Source organism: Coturnix japonica, chromosome 11 (genome assembly GCF_054131305.1).
Source record: "Coturnix japonica strain WE chromosome 11, WE-NBRP24, whole genome shotgun sequence".
NCBI lineage: Eukaryota > Metazoa > Chordata > Aves > Galliformes > Phasianidae > Coturnix > Coturnix japonica.
Window position 1 is genome coordinate 20,999,471 of NC_140673.1, and position 20,148 is coordinate 21,019,618.

Sequence of the window (20,148 nt, forward strand, 5' to 3'; positions counted from 1 at the left end):
GTTTGTTTCTATTTTCTACTTGTAATACAACCTGAATAGCTATGCCAACAGTACCACATGTATGTATTATATTATCAAGCAGAGTATCACAATAACATCTGTGGGAAGTACGGAGTTAAGTAATTCAAAATGTTTTGCACTGTTACCTCAGACAAATGGGTATGTCACTGTACCCTTTTGTTCAGCATTGTTTGGGTCTCAAGAGAGAGTTCGTACCTGATTTCTTCCCATGGTTGCCACAGAAATTCTTTCTTGGTGTTTTTGTGCATTTTATATTTCATACAATTTCTTCATTTATTATTCTGCTTGGACACAGTTTGTGATTTTCCTTCTTAGCTTATTGCCTTGTGATGAGTGGGTTCTTGGGTTGGAGTAGGGAGCACGTTTGAATAAGTCTATTGTAAAACCAAATTCACTACAATAGACTGCAAGATTGTTCTTAGTTTGACGAGTGCTTAGTCAGAAATCTCTACTAGCTGCCATTTCGGCAGCTGTTTCAGACCCGCAAAGTCAGTGTGTTAGAAATTCTCTTGTATGAGTAAGAAAACACGTGGTTAATTTTGTCTATATTCAGTAAAAGCGATCTTAGTGGAATACCAGTAACACAAAGTATGAAGGTTTGTTGTTATTTTTCCCCTTAAATCACATGTGTATCTTTTACTTCTCTACCCCTCATTACCGTTGTCCAATTTCTTCCATACAGCCATGGACACAGAGCTGACAGGTAATGCACGTTGTATTGCTGTTGTGTGTGTGTATGACCGTGCTTCTGTGCAGCCGAGCTCCAGCCTGTGTCCCTAACAAGTTCATGCTATGAAAACCCCATTTAGGCATTCAGCTTTTGATTACCAAAGAACAAAACTTTGCATTTTGACCTAAAATATTAAATCGGTAGTGCTTTGTGAAAAGATGCTTTGTTCTTCTAACGCCTCATTTTGAAATTCACCCATGTTCATGAAATAGCATTGTAACTGCCATGAAAAAAATTCCCTAATTAACTTAGCAAAATGACATTTAAAAGGCAAAACTCATTGCTTCAATGTCCTTGCTAAGTTTATTTTGCAATAAAATAAAAGACCTAAAAATTACTTTCTAAGAATCTTTTCCTGAAGGGATGTTGCATGAAGTCTCTCTGAAAAGAAATTTTTAACAAAGCTATGCAGCAGCTTTGAAATGCTTGGCATAAATGAGAGAGGAAATTTATATTATGAAGTCTTGTTCCCTTTACCTTTGATTTGGAAGTTTTCTTTCCTGTCGCATCTCTTTCTGTTAGATGTAGAGCTGATACCTGTTGTCCTGATGGCTTGGCACATTTCTTGCCTAGACTGCAAGTTGTTCATTCCCGTCTACTCTTTGGGAAGATAGGAAGTTATTCTCCCTCTTTGAGGCTGAGGGTCCAAACTGAGGTTAGGTCATTGACCTGTAGGTCCCACTAGCACCCATGTGCTCTAGGAGGAGCTGAATGAAGATCTCTGCAGGTGACTCATGATGTCCATTTGCTGCCAGATGACACGGTGACTTTACAACGCTGACATTGGTGGTTTTTCAGGGTTAAGAAAAGAATTTCTCCTGGAATCTTATGTATGTTTGTCTTGCCATGGAGAACCCATGTGGCTAAATGGGGTTTAGCTATAATGTACGCATGCACAGAAATCTGCATTACAGCTTGAGTATTTTTATGCATGAAGCATGAATCTTTTTAAAAACTCTTTTGGTATAATCTCTTTCAGTAATATGGAACAGTGGGTTTATTCCCCTCTTGTTCTAAAATAGATGGCAAAGCACCTGAAAATAAACAAGTCTTTATGTCTGGGTGTGCGCTGAAGTTTTCTCTGTAGATTGAGGCGTTGTGTATTCGTAGTGGGATGAGAAATATTGCTGCAAAGACAGCAATTGAGATTTTATATGCAGTATTTCAGAGCCGTACCAAGTATCTTATTTTACAGTGTGCTTGCAGAAATGCACTGTATCGATGCGCTTCCAAAACCACAAAGTCTTTGCAAAGTCAGTTAGAATGAGGAACTGCTCTAATTCAGTTTCCCTTTATGAGCAGCTAATGATAGTCTGCCATAGCAAAGCAAACGAGTGAGCTGGAACTGGTGTGAGAGATACTTTTTTAGCACTCACATTTTTAATTACAGGATTCAAAATACGTTTAAGATTGAGATGAAATTAGAGGCAGAAAAAGCACGGTGGGCTGGGATGAATTGAGTTTGGGTTCCAAGCTCACTGAGGTGGGTTTTACTGGGTTGAAGAAGGTCTCAAGAAGTTCAGTACTGATTTTTCTCCAAGAAAAACCATCCTCAGTTCCAATGTTGTTAAAAACAAGAACTGTCTGACAGTATTTTCAGGATGTTTTGTCCTTGGGAATCATGTTTATTGGCTACGACATGGTAAACAAACAAGTCCAATTCCACTAAGTTCGTGGTTTAAAACAATTTTTTCCCCCTCAATTTTCAGCATTATTAGAAAGACAAGGAACTGGGTAACAACTTTAGGCAAGACTGCCTTTTTCAAAGAAGTGGGTTTTGTTTGTTCATTCCTGGAACATCCATTTTTGCACAACTGGCAATATTTAAAAAGCATCTACTTAATGTAATGCAAGAATCTGATGCCCATTCGCTTTATCTTTTTGCAGATCACTTATTTGTTTCTCTTGAAATGTACCCCCGCTGTTTTTCACAAAGATAGTTGGTCTCCTTGAATATTTCAAGACTTTAAAAAACCCATATAGTTAAGAGATTTGGGGTAGACGTTTGTTTCCTCTAGATATTGATTACAGTATGTCTATCACAGTGACTTCCTTTGCTTCTTTCCCCAGAACGGATGGACGCCGCTGGTCCTTGGCCTCCCTTCCCTCATCGGGATATGGAACAAACACTCCCAGTTCAACAGTTTCAGTAAGTGGCCTAGACTTCTCCAAGCAATTCAGATCGTACAAACACACCCTAACAAATCAGCTTCTGAGTCTTTACTAAAATATCTGATCTTCATTTTTTTGCTAACATTATTAAACATACTAATTCTTTTAAAAAATTGCTTTAATTATTGGTTCCACTGCTTCTTCCTCCATTTCCCAGCTCCTATCATCTTGCACTTTTACTGTTGGTGAAATCCCAGTGTAGCACTTGGCTCGACTGCTTGGTTGAGAGGCACGATGTGTCAGAAATGGCAGGGCTCTGAGGCAGTGCATAATTGCCAGCAAGATCTCAGCTTTTTTGTAACTGGGAAATGAAATCCTCGCCTGCTTTCCTGTTCTTAGTGTTAAAATCTGCTAGCAGAAGGAAAAACTGACAATCCACATCTGTTAACTCAACTTCAATAATTTGAATCTCCTAGTGTAGCTTTTGATTTCTTACTTGTCATTAGAAAGATTGTCTGCAGTTTGCTTGAATTCTTCTTTACTTTCAAAAGGCTGCTATGTTGTTAACATCAATAAGTCACCAACACCATTTTAACCCTTATCGCTCTCAGATACTTCATACATTTTATCTTTTCTTTAGTTTCTGCCTATGAGTTGTGTTTATATACCTAGCAATCTTACTATGCCATGCATAGAAAGACTAGAAATGCTAAGGCTACCTGTCAGGCTTGAGTTATCATGCTTTTAAGTATGTGTTAATGGTGATTGCCTTAACAGTGTTGTCACATATCATTCCTTCTTTCTATAATACTCATACTGGTTGTTTTGTTTTACACATACTTTTTTGAATGTGTTCTAGTAATTGTAAGACTTGCATTAGTTAGGTCGCAGTACTCCATGAATATTAATCTTACTAAGTAATTAACCTTAATGAGTAATAATCTTACTCTGAGTGCAGAATCATTATTTTCTTCCTGAAATGTTCTAGTAAGTTCATCCATAAATCCTCTCAAGTACAAATTGATCTTCATAGGTTCTTGGAACATGAGTGTTAAATTCATTCCATATATTAGGAGAAGAGATTGGGGTCAAAATTTTCCTTTTAGCTATAAGTTGACATGATTAAAATTTGATTTTTTGTCATTAATATCATCAGATTGCTTCATACGTTCAGACACGTTCCTGCAGACTTCGGTTTGCACTGTTTCTACAGTTTGTTATCTTCAGTCCTTTGGGACTTTTAAATTTTATTTATTTATTAACTTTTTCTCTCCTTTGAAGGAGACTAGACTTGATTTCACCCTCCCGATGGAGGAAAAGTGTGTACAGGTATGTAGAGAGGAGCGAAGAGAAATGCAGGAGAACATTTCATTAGCAGCATGGGAAAAGGTGGTCCTGGTGTCATTGCCAAACGGTACAAAATACTATTTGGTATTAAAGTACCAGAGAGCAGCTTTTAAAAAGGAGCACTGCTTTTGCTTCTGTAGTCTTAAACTTTTATCACTATAATCCCTCTTTAGGGGACAAGTGACAATTTATTGGATTATGGAAGGCATGTAGTTACTTTCTGTAGGGGTGACATCAATAGTCGGATCATTGATAATCACTGAGAATGCTTCCAGGATGCCTGTGAAGTTGGAGACCGAACTGTTAGCAGTGTCTTCAGTCCTTATTTACTGGTGTGATAAGCAGTTTTCCCAAGTAGTTGTAGTTTGACCAGCCTTGGGGTAGATGTTCATGGAGAGAGCAAAAGTAACAAGATAAATTTGTGGATGTATTGGTCTTTGTTCTGAAAAAGGAACATAAAAGCTTCTTTTAGAAAGTTACTAGTTTTCTGACTTAGGAAAGAAAGAATATTCCTATCTTGCTTTGTTCCCAGAAACAGCTACATCTTTTTGATTGAAACTTTTCCATTAAAGAGAGATAGATGTGTCACATAGGAAGCATCAGTCGAAATAGTGTAAGTATTATAGCTGTAAGCAATGGAAGACAGGACAGTATAGTGCAAAGTAAGTTGTAATAGTCATGTGTAGATCTGAGTTCACCTTCCTGAAGGAAATAGAGTAAAACCTTTATTTCCAATTTTTCTTTTTTTTTTTTCTTTTTTTCTTTTTTTCTACAAAGCTCAGTCTTTTCTCTCTTGTCTTCCTCCTGATCCAGTCTTAGATTCTCAGAAAGACATTGAAATGTGGTGTTTATTAAGTACTGAAGCAGTCTTGGAACCATTAAACTTTGTACCACATTTCTAAGCCAATCCTCCTTACTACTTATCAACGACAACACTATTGTTATAGTATTTCGTAGATTAGAATTAATTTGAATTGATCTGAATAACACCTCTGGAGTTGATGAGCAGTATTATGCCTGTATAGACTTTAAAACTGAAGTAAGATGTCAAGAGGTTTGTCAGAAGAGCACGACAAATTAATGCCGTGGATAAGAACGTAACAGAATGTTGGGCTTCCATTTGGTGTGATCAGCACTCTAGATTGTATTATCAGGCAAGAGAAAAGGATGGCAACAGACCTTCTTTCTGATGTGCCTATTAGTAGGAAATTAAATATCAAGAAGGAAAATGTCATTGCTGGGCCTCAGTTTCTGCATAGCACAGAGCTGTTGTACATATCTGTGATCATAGATCTGCTTTCTACCAACCAACCAAGTGAACAAACTGAGGCACTTTCCTGTTCTAAGGTCAGTGGAAACCTGTCAGTTCTGCTTGAATTTTTAATTCCATTTCGTGATGGCACTTAATAAACCCCATCATATTTATCCTCTTCATAAAAATAGTGAAGACTTCATTAGGCCAACACTGAAAGAGCTGAAGAAGATCTTTCAAGTTCAGTGGGTGCAGAATAGTCACTTGAATGGGCCAATGCACAATTATTTTTAAGCACCTAATTTGCTATTCATTTTCTAGATGCAGAGTTTGTGTGTAGTACTATATAATTAGTTTGATTTCTTTTTTTTTATTGAAGAGTTGGCCAATCTGCATCTGTAATTAAGACACCAGGGGAATGCTTGTGTTAAGCTGCTGCAAGTATTGAGTACAGTGATATGATTACTTAAAAAAATCAATATTTCAGAACTGTTTCACTTTGCTCTTGTGCTTTTTTACTGAGAAAGCTGGATGCCCTAAGGCTGCTAGAAAGGCAGAGGAAAGTGCATTTCTCATCATGGTCTTTATCTCCAGAGCTGTGCTTAGTTATTCCCTGGAAGTACAAACTTCATGATCTGATTTCTTTTAAAGAGAGGGAGGAATTTGGTGGGCCCTCCATGAGCTCACTAATACAGCTTTGACAGTGGCTTTGCAGTTAGGAGATGTGTTTTCTTTGGGAATTTCAGTTTTGATTTTTCTTTTCTAACTCTAGTGAGTTGATGTGTGCAAGTTTTTCTTAATGTGGCAGTTTTAGTTTAATTTTATTTTGAATAAGTGATTCATTTCTAATGCTAGAGCTCGAGTACCTGTTAATGCAGCACTTCATAAGCCTGTGCTTTTAGTCTTCCTGCTCTTTTGCAGGCTTGGTGTAATTCATCATGAATGACGAACACCTTTACTTTGAAAAGTGTTGCTGTTTTTGCATTAGCAGATGCTTCTTCCTACTCTTTGTATGGTGGAAGACAGGTGATCAAAGAAAGCTCCCAATGTCAAAAAGTGCTTGCATCATTCTGTCATAAAGAGAATCTTTCCTGTGTTTGGCATAAGCAGTGTGTACAGCAAAATAGCTATGAAGAGAGGGGCTCTCACTCACTCTGCTGTGACTTCAGTGTAGATAAGAGCAGTGTAAGCTTTTACACCATCTGGATAGTTGTCTCCAGATGAATTTGGCCGGACAGGACTTCCTCACATGATCTGTGCACCTAGGCCTGCCTGAAGGAAGACATGGGAATTGGTGGCTTCCTGTTCCAGCAGTCCTTGAGGATTTCATTCACACCCTAAAGCTTTCAGATGGCTTCTTTTCCCTGCAATGTGTTGTGCTCACATTTAGCTCTTCATCTAATTGGTTCTTCAGCAGCCTGCTTAGTGTTTCTTCAGTTCCAGTGTAGTCGTTACTCTCTTTGCAAATTTGGATGCACTTAATTTAGGTGATCTCAGAATATTTTCTTTATCAGCACTATAGATGTCCTGGAGTCAGTGAGCAGCCGTGGTAGCATTTGGCTTTCACTGCTCAGCCATATTTATTAGCTTTCTTTTCCCAGAACCACTGTCTTGAACAGCATGGTAGGTGAGTTGAAACTGGTCATACATATCAGATGGTGTGTGATTCCATAAAACACATTCTTCTGGTGCTAGGATGCTCTGCTTTCCTGTTGGAGTGAGAGCCATAGTAGCAAAAGGAGATAGTCTTCCAGCAGAAAAGCATGCACAATTAAATTTAATCAGATCAGAAAAGTCTCAGAACTTAGATTAATATGGTGTTTTTCATAAGCACCACTGGTGTTACTCAGTGCTGCTCTGGCACTTCAGGGGTTTTTGTAATTTGTCCTTATGTAATCGGTTTCCTTATCTTTGTAAATGGAAAAGACATCCAAAAAAATCACACAAGAAGTGCAGCCCATAGTTGCCTACAGCTTTTTCTCCTGGAACATCCCACATTTGATGTTACCAACACTTTTTTTCTGAGTTTGAGTTTATTCAGGTTCAAGAATTAAATCTGTTTCACATCTATCTTTATCGCAAGACATGTCATATAAATGTATTAACTTATTTAAACACAAATGAAACGCTTTACTGTTTACAACAGGATACTATTAATCTTACAGCTCTGCAAAGTCAGCTACTTCCATTTTATTATTTCCTGCTTGGCTAGAAAGGAAGCATGATGGGTGAAGAAAGGGAGAAATTAGATAGAGATTATGGAGAAGTAAAATACAGACTACTTAATGTAGCAGTTTCCAAGGAGAGCCAGTGATCAGTGAAAACTCTCGCGTCTACACAGCTCCATAGCATTCTGCATGCTGGTGAAACTCCTGAGCTAAGAGAGCATGAGGGAAAAGGAAAGTTGCTCACCACTCCAGGAACCTCCTTGTCCTTTCCAGGGTAGCACTGGTGTTAATGAACGTTCCTTTCTGTCTCCTAATGTTAGTTACATTCACAATCAAATGTAATGGCTCCAGAATCATATGTATCCCTTTCCTAGCCTGTTCCCAAAGTTGTCCTGGTCTCACCAGCTCTGTCATTGTACAGAAGGTTTGGCTTAGCCTACTGAGAATGCTAAAAAGAGGCACCTGGTCTGATAAGTAGCTTTCTTTTCCGCTGGAGTATGCAGTGTCTGGCAGAATCCGTTCCTCTTCCATTCATTAGCTGACCCCTATGCATGCGTTTAGTGCATTTCTTTTCTGTATTTTTTTCTGTACTCAGTCATCATGCTCATCTCAGGAGAAGCTGCACCAGCTGCCCTTTCAGCCCACGGCAGACGAACTTCATTTCCTGACAAAGCATTTCAGTACTGAGAGCATCACTGATGAGGAAGGGCGGCACTCTCCAGCCCTGCGGCCTCGATCGCGCAGTCTCAGGTGAGTTCAGGTGGTGTTCATTGGGTTTTTAAGATGTTGGGCACAAGTACTGCATTTACATGTGTGCTTTCAGTTCTAACAACACTAAGAGAAAGCTGTTGGTTTTGGGTTTTTGTTGTTGTTGTTGCATGGTTTTGAAATGAATGAGCTTATACCCCACCTCACCTAATCAGCTCAGGACCTCAGTGGGAGTTTGTAGTAGATGAAGTAAAAAAGTTAACAAGAAAATGTGTGGTGAATGTCATGTGATGGCAGAAGGGACACCTCATGATAATTTGTAATTATTTGTATGTTCTAAACTACAGCTCAGGCTGCATGATAATTGCATACGGAACTGCTAAGTGTAGTTACTCAGTTATCTACAAGAGCTGGTAAGTCCTGTAGGTAGAAGCACACTTAGTCTCTGCCAAATGCTGTGTAGCAAGAGAGTAGTGTTGTGATTTGTACTAAATTGTTCCAATCTCTTTGAATGATAGTCCTACTTCAGTCCTGTTGCTGTCACTCTTAACACAGGCTATTGCTGTCCAGTGTAGATGTAGCAATACTAATTCTTTGTAGATAGGACAGCTACTGTAGCTAGACAACTCATCGCTAAAGTAATTATTGTCCTTTCTAACACAGACATATCACTGTTGACATCAAGAAGCATAAAACACTATTCCTGATGCTAGGAAGATGTAAATAAAATAAAGAGCCAAATTCTGTTTTTTTCTTGTTAACACGAATTATCAGTTTGTTGGGAATTTAATCTCTGTAAGCCCATTTAAAAGCAGAGTTATCATATCATAGCTTTATCATCTGGGACAAGACTAGATTAATCCAGTGTGTCATGACTGTGTGCTTCATATTCATTTGTTAAATACTTTCTCTACTTTTCTGGTTTTCAGTGTGATAGTAGCCAGCCTTATTGGTATTCCAAAGCTTAGAGTGAAGGAACATATATTTTTTTAAACTTACTGTTTCTGATTTGTTTTTCGTTTTGCTTATTACTAGCACTGGTAAGTTGTGTGACTCTAAAGCACCCTGACTGCTAACAAACATCCTTCCTGGCCCTGACTGCTCAAGAAAATTGCTCCAATTGTTTGTATTGGTGTATCAGTGTTTGTAGGAGTTAGCACTCTGTTTGGTGAGGGGTAGCACGTCCTTGTGAACAACAAGTGTTGACATATGTGAAGACCAGACCCTATGCAGTGCACAGCTTGCTTATTTGTTTCCCCACACTAGAATTTGCTCACTTGCTGAGAGGACGTTTTTACTTAATTAAAAAATTAAAAAATAAAATCTGAGCAGTTGCTGTGTTGAAAGTCAGGCAGGAATTTCCTAAGAATGTAATATTTTAAAAGGTACTCAATGGTTCTGTTTGATCAGCTTTAATGAAAAGCTGATAAACAAAATACATCAGATGGGTTCCTTAAGAGGCAGTCATATCTTCACAATTTAAAAGATGGCCTGATGTCTATGACTGATTGTTAACATTTAATCAGAACATCTTTAATGACTTCGATATTTAGGGGAAGGAGGTGGCCTGACACTGCAGTGGGGTTCAAAAGCGTGATGTTTGTAGAGCTGGTCACTGAAGGCAAGTGTTCTCCCATCTGTCTGCAAGAGATTCAGACTCAGCTGTTGTCATCTTCACATGGTGCACCCATTTCAGTGCTCACGGTGTTTCTTTAGTAGAAGAGCATATTTCCTTATTGCCCAGAGAGGTACTTCTTAACTACCATCTCTCAACTGTTCTGTTTTTATGTAACGTGACCTTCACATCCTTCAAATTACTGATTCCAGAGAGCTGTCTGGGCTGTGTTTACTTTGCTTGGAACAGTCCTCGGTTTACCCAAAGGAGATCTTCTCTTCCAGGAGTAAAATGTGTGGAGAGCATGAATTCTCATGCTGAACTTGGGCTGCTGCCCTCCATCTTTCCCTGGTTTTCTTCACTTGTCATTCTTCAGCTGACAAATGGGAGATGCTGGAGATAACAGTAGGGCTAACTAGCAGTGGCTTCTTCAAGAGCTACCATTATGCACGCGCTCTGCCTACCAGTCTTCCCAGTTTTCTTGATCTCTTTCCATATTTCAGAAAAAGACTGTCTAGGTTAAAAGCATTGAAGATTACAGCAGTGAATCTTTATATTGCTGAAGTAGATGAGATCATCCTCAATCAAGCATGCTGCTTCATCAGCTGGCTGAGCAGTGCTGCTTTAATGCAGTCCTCCATTGTGGCTTCCCGTGTGCCACTAAGAATATACAGAGGTAATTCCTAGAAAATGTTGGTTATCAGAGGAAGCTGATGAGAAAAAGTGGTGTCCAGGATGGGACCAAAGATTAGATAGTGCACACCAGTGGCCCACGTAGTCCAGTTTTATCTCAAAAATGGATCCTGGTCTGCTGAGCTTGGTTTTCTTTTAGTCATTGGCTTTTCCAGAAACAGGACTAGGCCCAAGGTGTGATGCTGTAGTCTGTGTGTAGTGCTGGATCTGGTGTTTCTCCTTTACCTTCTCTTTATCTGAGGGAGCTTTTTGACACCCAGTACTGATGTGATTTCTTCAAGGCCAAGTATTTAGATAATGAGTTTTTTGGGGGAGGAGGAAGGCCAGCACTCTGCTCACCTTCAGCAGGGCACGTTTGGTTTGTACTTTATGCAACTTTATAGTTTCAAAATTCCTTATTTTCTCTTTCTGGAGCATTTAACTGCTCTGCATTTTTCTAATTACAGCTGTCAAAGAGAAAAGATGCAGATTCATAAACAGCTTGGTTATATGTAGTCACTGTTGAGCTAAATTTTTGTGAGATTAAATTTATGAATATGCTGCTCCTTGAAATAGCTGTCTGTGAGCTTTTTTCACTTTCTAGCATCAGATAAAGAGACCTGAGTTGTGACAAGCTAAAAACCTTTGTGGGAGAAAGATGTCGCTGAAAGTCTACAACATAATTTCATGGAGTGGAGGGAAGAAGAGAGCAGTTTTTCATTCAGCTGTTAAGCTTAAGGGGACAGGTATTATTCTTCTAATGTCTGCTCTGCTGAGATGAAAAACTCCCTGACAATAATCATTTCTTTGACCTGCCCGTCTGCTCCAGGAAGAGAGAAGCAGCCTGCTTTTTGTCTTGAGATGTTATGCACGTGCACAGTATGTGTCCTGTTTTACAGAAAATAATCTGTTCCTTTGTAAGGCTTGAAATGTTAGACTGTTTTTGTACTGCTTATGAAATCTTGTGCGTTCTCTATGGATGTGCAGAGCTTTTGCATTTGAAAAGCTGTCATGCCTGCACAATGTATCAAAACTTCTTTTTTTCCTTAAAAATTCTCTTCCATTCTCCCACAGCAGCATTCATTACCTACCTGTTCCTGGCTTCTTTTTCTTCTGGTTATATCTCCACAGTGCTGTAGAATAACCAGCAGTGCCTGGCAGCCAGCCTTGGTTAGTCACTTACCCATAGAGTCATTTCTGTAGTTTCCTAGGCTCAAGCTCAACATGGGGCTGCAGTCAGCAAGACATTTAATTTGACACATTATACTGGGAGAATTTCATTTAGAATGAGAGTTTGAACCCTCATCCTGGCTTTTATCTTCAGTTGCTTGAGTGTATATTGCCTGCACATTTCTATACCAAGTATCAAAGGATTTATATGTCCTTGTAATGTATACCTCACTCAAATCACACAGAAACAGTTCATTACATAAAAATAAATGCTTCCTTAAATGTGTTCACCAAAATGTTTTGCTCCAGTTGAACTTCCAGGAGACAGATTTGCATTTCTGCTGGTGTGTTTGAGCTTAGAGATAGAGGAATAAATGTGGTTGGCTGGATGTGTGGGGAAATTTGCTTCCAAATAAGATGTGTGTATGTATGTATATGTATAAAATACTTCTTAAAAGCTCTAACCCCTGTGTTTATTATGTCACATATCCTCTGTGAATGTAAACGTAGACTTCTTTAGAAAGAAATTGTTTCTTTATAAAAAACAGCTATATAACAAGCTAAGACATACATTCTCTTAAGAATATATATTAATGAAAATGTTTTTTTACTTGGCATGAGTAACCACTGAGCTCCCAGATTAGATTTTCTCCTGTAGCATACGTGTTCAGTGAGATATTTAGGCCAAACTGCATTTTCTCAAGCTGAGGAATGAAACTTAATGAACCCAAGGCACAACGTAATTCATGGAATTCCAGCACCAGGCATGAAACGAGATTGGTATTGCTATATTCTGTGAGCCAGTGAGTTAAATTTTCTCTGAATTGTAAATATCTATTCCCGAAAGAATGTTTTTCCTCTAAATAGGTTAGCAGCAAGGTAGGAACTGTAATGCATTCAGAATTTAAAATGCATTTATTCCATTTAGAGAGATTCATCTTTCACAAGTTTAAAATGTTTGAACTGATTCAAATAGTGTTGGCGTTGAGTTTTTTTTACGTAGAGAAAATATGTTTAGCAATATGCCTTACTGTTAAAATTGTGAGGACAGTAGTCATATAATATGCCAAATAATGGGAGCCTTCTCTCGTCCCAGTTGCTAAACCAACGTCACCAGGAAAGCGAGATGCTTCAGGCGATCCCGTGGCTGGGGATTATCTGCATTACCTCACTCGGCTGCCCTCAGCGCTGGGATGAGTCAGAGCCCTGCGTACCATCACATGTGATGAAATGAGATGCAACTGTTCATTAAAAAACACCCAAACAGTTGTATAAATACAGTTGGCCAAGATTTACCGTCCTTTTTTTTAGTGTGCCTTGGGAGTTGCATGTTAACCTATGCATACATGCATATGCATCTGTTGTGTAATGTGTCTCAAGGGAGTACAGTTTTCATATAAGCATTCTGTTCCTATTGCCATAGTATTTATATATATGAGATTCAGCTGAATATCACTGTTCATGCATCCCTGCTGCAGCAGACAAAGCACAGCAAAGGCATCTCAGGGTCCTTTTGAACTTTTCTCCATCCCTCCCTCACACTGCAGACTGGAGATAACAGGGACTTCTGTGCAGAGGGCAATGAGAGGCTGCGAGCGGAGGCAGATGTACCTGTAACGTGTGTCCCACTGCCCATGGCCATGTGTTAGAGCTTGTGTTCACAGCAAGGAGTTGGTTGTCTGCCCCCTGCCGACAGGGTGAGCAATGTTTGTGATGCCTGTAAATGATGATGTACTTTCTTTTCTCCTCCAGCCCGGGTCGCTCCCCAATTTCCTTTGACAGTGAAATAATAATGATGAACCATGTGTACAAAGAAAGGTTTCCAAAGGTAAGGAATCACTTTTTGAATAATGCAGTCAATGAACTTGTGACAAAGCTGAGTTAATCTGTTATACTGTGACAGACCCCTTGTCTTACCTGTAATTTCTAAGCAGTGCTTTCTTTAAAATTCTGTATTAATTCTGCAGTGGAAAAAAAAATAGATAAAATATATTCAGATGGCAAAGTATGAAAAGCTTTGTGTATTTATGTATGTATTTTACTGAATTTCTCATTTTTTTATATATGAGCATGGGAATGAGGAGAATGGCCATGCTGTGGCTACTCAATCTGTTCTACTTGCTGTTTGAGGCCAGCATCTCCATATATTATCATAGAATCATTTGAGCTGGAAGGAGCCCTTAAAGGCCATCCAGTCCAACTCCAGTGAACAGGACACCTACAGATCCATCAGATGCTCAGAGTCCCATCCAGCCTGAGCCTGATTGTCTGCAGGACAGGGCATCCACCAACCCTCTGGGCAAATTAACCCTCGGCTTCTGCTTTGAATTCTGATTCATATCAAGGCTGGAAGAAGGATGCTTACTTCTGTATGTACTTTAAACAAGCTATTTTGGACAGTAATTTAAAAATACTTGGAGTAACTTTCTCCCAGTATTCTCTGTATAATAACATTAAGTTTGCTTTATACCAATCCAGACTTTTTTGGTCTTGTAGGCTTTACATTTACATATTGGAAATGCATATTTTCTTTTAAAGTCATTCCAAATTATGCTAGAGATTTTGACAAAAGCGAAGTTTGCCACTGGGGCATTTGGTACCACGGAAGCAATGAAGTTAAACTTGAGTTTTCAGGAAAGCAAATTATTTCAGTACTGAAATGATGGCTGTGAAAATAAAATGGAGGGTTTTTGTTGCTTATTTCTTTTCAATCTGAATATTGAAATCCATGGAATCAAATTTTAAGAGTTAACATCTCACTGAAATAAGTGCAGACATTCTTCTATCTCAGAACTGTCAATATGACCATTCCCTTTCTGCTTTACCAATAGTAAAAATAGATGTTGCTCTGGTGACAGAATATTGAGGCCTACAGTGAAAGAATTGCTGTCTGTCTGTTGCTTGGGGCAATGGTTTTCAGATTTCATGGTCTTGCCTGCAATTTCTGAGAGCTGCCTTGTATCTCACATCCTTATTCTGGAGGAATGCAGCCTCAGAATCAGGATATTTTGAGTCATTTCCATTTTCAAATAGAATGCCCTGATTAAATGTTGTTGTTTGTTCTTTTGAATGCAGCTTTTGCCTATGGAATAATATTTTCATTTGAAGTAAAACACTGTTGTTGTATTTTGGATGATTTTTTAAGCCCCGGTGCATTTTGGGATTGAGGATGTGACTTTAGAACCCTACTTGTTTATGTTTAGATTTTGGGATAGTCAGATTTTAAGAATAATTTCTGTTTATTCTGTACTCTTAGGCCACAGCGCAGATGGAAGAGCGGCTGGCGGAGTTTATTGCCTCCAATGCTCCAGAGAATGTGCTGCAATTAGCAGATGGGGTCCTAAGTTTCATCCACCATCAAGTTATAGAGCTGGCCAGAGACTGTCTAGATAAATCACGTGAAGGTCTCATTACTTCTCGCTACTTCTATGAGCTGCAGGAAAACTTGGAGAAACTTCTCCAGGATGTAAGTGCTTTCGAGAAGTAGAATATGTTATGTTGATGGGAGCTGTAGACAATAAGGCAGAGCTTTGATTTCAGGAGAGGGGAAGGGCTGTGGGTAGGGGTGTCAGGAGACCTGGGGCATTCCAAGGTGCTGTTGGTGTTAAGCAACACACATGGGTGGAGTTAAGCAAATCACTTCACCTGTGTACGTCTTTGTACAAAGGCTAAATATGCATATGAGTAAGTCAAAGGCAGTCTTCACAATTTATGAAAATTGGGTTCATCCAGATGAAGGAAATTACTGAACTTTTCTTTCATGTACTTCAAGACTTGGGATGACTTATTAATTACAATAGTGCCTTCAAGGAGTGAAAACACCACAGTCTGTAGTGTTGCTATAAATTTTTCATAAAAGATTTTCTTGAGCTGAACTTAATCCAGTTGTGGGTTATTTTTTTACTACTTCGATGTGTTTTGTGGTGTTCAAAGCATTTGAAAATACACAAGGGGGCACAATTTTAATGCGTGCTCAGTATGCTTCAGCTACTCATTAAAATTGCTCTTTTCCTTTAAAATAAATTCTAAGAGATTTTTTGAAGTTAATGTTATGCTGTAGCTGTTGTGAGGAATCAGTGCTATTACTTATTGCCGGGTTTGGACCTCTGTTTGGGAGCATCTTCCTAATTCTCTGCTTTGATTTAGGGAGATAGCAAGCTGCAAGTACAGGATTTGCAAAAATCACAGACTCAGATATTGACTGTCACTGGGAGACCTAGGATCAGTTGTATGCTGTGGAAATAAGACCAAGTAGAATCTCAAAAGAAAACAGAAAACAACCCCAAAAGTCCTTCACTTGGTTGTATGGTCTGTGCAGTAGGGTATATAGTTTTATGGTATATTTTTATAAAATGTGAAAGATTGAGAAGGTGACTGCTTGATCAGTAAGGAAATGAATACTGGTAGCTTGGGATTTTATACAATTTTACTGTGAAATTCAAACCACAGAAAGAACACTCAATTTAATAGGTTGCAGGTTGAGGCTACTTTATGTTGTGAAAATGTATCCGTAAAGTAGAGTAATTGGATATGTAAATAATGAGTTGTTTAAATATACCAAACCAGAAAGCTTTTAAAGTTTTTAGATCTTGGATTTTGTAATAAAATGCCAACAAATCTCGTTAGTTATGGCAAATGAGATACTTTGTCGTTTGGAGCGTGAAATATTGTCTTCTAGTCATTGCTATTGCTTATTGCATCACTGAAACCATCCTGAAGTAAAAAATGAAATTGAATAGATTTTCTTTATTTTGGGAAACATGAACTTGGATGCTGTGCATTACATTTAAAATAGTTATTGAAAAAATAACAGCAAGAATGTATGAAAAAGAACAGAATGTGTGATTATTTATATATTGTGTTGAAAAAATGTTAAGATGGTGTACTAAGGGACCTAGTTTAGTGGGGGAGTATTGGTGGTAGATGGACAGTTGGACTGGATGATATTGGAGGGCTTTTCACAGAATCACAGAATCACTTTTCCAACCTTATTGATTCTACGACTCCATTACCATGGGTGGTTGGCTTACTGGGTGGAACAGGAGCTCAGGTTCCTTCAGTGAAAAAGGTGACAGGAGTTGTTTTCTTGGATGAAGTGCCTCAGTGCCAAAGAACAAGGAACACTACCCAAAAGTTCCACAGCTTTATGTAGGCTCAGCCACTGGGAGGAGGGAATGAGGGGCTGCAGGTATTTCTGTGCATTCAACAAAAGAAAAAGAGGAAGGTGCTGGTATTACAGTATGTTCAGTGATACTGCACATTGGAAAATTGATACTCTGATTGGAATTGCTTTCTTAATATGAGCCTAAGTGTAAATTTATTGTTTCTTGGCACTGCAGGTCTATTGTTTTGTTTTCCATCTGTATATTAGCTCAATTACAGCATTGTGACTTGCATATCCTAGTTACTGGTCCCATGAAACCCCAGGGGAGGACAGTGATTTTAATTTCATGCCCCAGTGGCTACAGTTAGTGACGGATGGGTCTTTCAGATAAGGGAATCGGTTTGTAAATTACCCCTCGCTTCCTCCCGTACACGTGTCACTGGCAATGTGTGCAGGAATGGCATCAGCCTCTCCCACAGCCCCTGAGCTCCTCTCCCCTCCCCTCGAGAGGCGGGGGGGGGGACCCTGAAATGACACTGCCAACCTTCAGACAAGCATGTCGTCATTGGGAGCTGCTAATGAGGTGTCCCACATCACACCAAGACACATGGAGGCAGCAGCGCTATATAACCCTGCCTGCTTTGGGGACACTGCTGGGACAGCTGCTAAACAAGACATCTGTAGGGATGTCTGAGCTGTCCTGGGGGAGAAGGAAGCAAGAAGAGGCAGTGCTGTTGCGGATCTTGGATGAGCAGCGCTGTGCAGAGATGATGGCTGAGTGGCTGTTCCAAGTTGTGTTTCATTTTTGTCATCCTCTGCTCTGTTGTGTTGGTTTGTTTTTTTTCCCTTTTGCTTTTCTTTCTCATTTGGCAGTCATGGTCTGGCTTCTCATTTTCATCACAGGCACCTGATTACATTAGTTACATTTTTAAATTATTTTGCCTAAGCTGGGGAAGATGAGAAAGGACAGAAAACAAAAGGACTTGATTAAAAAGAATAAGTTTGCTTCAGCACTGTAAACAGATGCCATAAAATATATGTATTTTTTCATAATATGGAGGGGGGGAAAAGGATTTTCCAATTGCATGTCTCATGTTTCATATAATACAAAGTTGTTGATGTTTTATTTATTCATTGCAAAGCAGCTCACTCCTGGTGATCTGGGGTGGCTTTTCAGCTATGAAAGCATTAATTTCTTTATAGAATTTGTATTGTAACTCACGAGTTTGGATATTGCATTAAGGGGCACTGGGTGAATACTAAGGACCTTCATTTTCATTATTTTCTCTTTTATAATTAGAAAATATTGTTTGTTTGTTTGTTTTAAAAAAAAATCTCAATTTATTTCAATGTTTTCAAAATATTCTTTTTGATAAGACTCTTATTACCAGGAAGCATCTCTGATGCTGTTTTCAGATGATGAACTAGCAATTAAATGTTTTTTCTAGGTATGAATTTCTACCTCCCTGTGTTTTATTGTTCTTCCAGGTGATTCCATGTGTGTTTAGACTTCTTAACCATATATGTCTTTTTCTTAGGTGGTGTTAATGAACGGTGCTAAACAAAGCTTTTAGTTTCTTGCTGCGCATTGATAAAATACCGTTCTTATAAGCAACTAATGGCTCATTGCCAGCATGAGCACATTGGTTAAGTTCTGGACTTTGTATTTGTGGGTGTGCTGAAGCCTATTTTTTGACCTTGGGAAGAAAAAGCTGTGCTTCATTTCAGAGATTTTTCATGTCATTGGAACCATCTTTTATCACCCTACAATGAAATGTTCTTTTATTTGTGCTTCAGAACTCCCTGTATAACCAAAGTGGTTTTGAGCAAGAGAAGAGTTAATTGGGAGTGATGGGTATTGGTGGTTAAATTTGGCTTTGCTTTCTACTTCATCCATTTTAATGCATTTATGGTTGTAAAAAGGCATCTCCCTCCTTCCCCTTGAAGCTAAACACTGAGTTTATCCTTAAGTCCAGCGAATTAAAAGGAGAGGACAAGAGTAAATTCTCTAAATTAGGCTTCTGTATGTTCTTTGTTGGTGTGCTTTGTACACCAGAGCACGCAGTTCAGTGCTGGAGTTGTTAGGCAGGATTTATGAAATGGAACAGAGGGAAAGTAAAGTACAGGTTTTTTATGATGGTGAACAGAAGTAGTTTGAATTCCAGCTGAATGCACAGCCTGAAAATAGGTGTAGCTGTTGGTCATCATCTAGATTTCAGCTTCATGTGCAAGGTAAAATTGAAAAAGTCAGTAATCTTGTTTTCATTTAAAAAAAAAAAAAAAAGACCACATCATATCAAATATAACTTATAGGTGATATAATACAAGTAGAGCCTTTGAAATAGCTCTTGCATGATAAAAAGAGTCAGTTGGAATGGGAAAGCTATATGTAACTTGGCATCCTTGAGTGAGCTGAGATCATTGCCTGGCCCGACTCTGTCATGACTTTGCTGCTGAATTACAGCAACTGAGCTTTGACATATATAAATGAAGAGTTCTCTGCTAGGACCATAATGCGATGTGTTGCTCTCCACAGGCCCACGAGCGATCCGAGAGCTCCGAGGTTGCCTTTGTTACCCAACTGGTGAAGAAGCTGATGATCATCATAGCACGACCAGCTCGACTGCTGGAGTGCCTGGTGAGTCTGGGCCTTGGGAGAGCACACCTGAGGAGTTGAGGAACATGTGAGAAGGCTTTGAATTCTCATGGAATTTAAATAGATTTATTTATTTATTTATTTGTTTTACTTATGTTTGTTTGTTTTTTGTAATTAAGATGATTAAGGAATATGAACTCTTTGGCATTAATATGGAAGCGTTGTCCAGTGAGTTCACATTTCACTAAAAAATTTTGGAAGAATCTTTCTCATTGCTGGCAAATGATGAGGTTTGTAGGACAGAATTACAGCAATTTTGTGATCTTGCAGTGGTGCTTTTGCACCTAAATGTTGTTTTATATTTCCAACTATATTGGTGCAGTAAGAGAGATCACACCTGTTTATAATCTTTGCTTTCCTTAAAAATCAAGAATACCAAACCTGAGCTCATAGGATAATCTCTTTGTCTGTCTCACCACCTTGCTTTAGGAGTTTGATCCTGAAGAGTTCTACCACTTGTTAGAAGCAGCAGAAGGCCATGCCAAGGAAGGACAAGGAATTAAGTGCGACATTCCTCGTTATATTATCAGCCAGCTGGGACTCACCAGGGATCCCCTGGAGGGTGAGAGCTCCAGTTTTGTACTCACCACACT

The 20,148-nt window shown here is 38.9% G+C and overlaps 1 protein-coding gene across 25 annotated transcripts in view; it reads left to right on the forward strand.

The window, feature by feature from the left end:
* MAST2 (microtubule associated serine/threonine kinase 2) overlaps positions 1-20,148 on the forward strand; it is a 147,847-nt gene that overhangs the window by 99,591 nt on the left and 28,108 nt on the right. For 16 of the 25 annotated variants that reach the window (XM_085511562.1, XM_032446373.2, XM_085511563.1 and 13 more), the window contains 8 exons: positions 704-724; positions 2,822-2,900; positions 8,226-8,380; positions 8,686-8,751; positions 13,548-13,623; positions 15,052-15,261; positions 19,436-19,537; positions 19,985-20,117. In XM_085511562.1, the coding sequence (XP_085367688.1) occupies positions 704-724; positions 2,822-2,900; positions 8,226-8,380; positions 8,686-8,751; positions 13,548-13,623; positions 15,052-15,261; positions 19,436-19,537; positions 19,985-20,117 (842 nt within the window). The remainder of the gene's footprint in view (positions 1-703; positions 725-2,821; positions 2,901-8,225; positions 8,381-8,685; positions 8,752-13,547; positions 13,624-15,051; positions 15,262-19,435; positions 19,538-19,984; positions 20,118-20,148) is intronic. The other 9 variants (XM_085511566.1, XM_032446375.2, XM_085511577.1 and 6 more) reach the window with 4 other exon arrangements.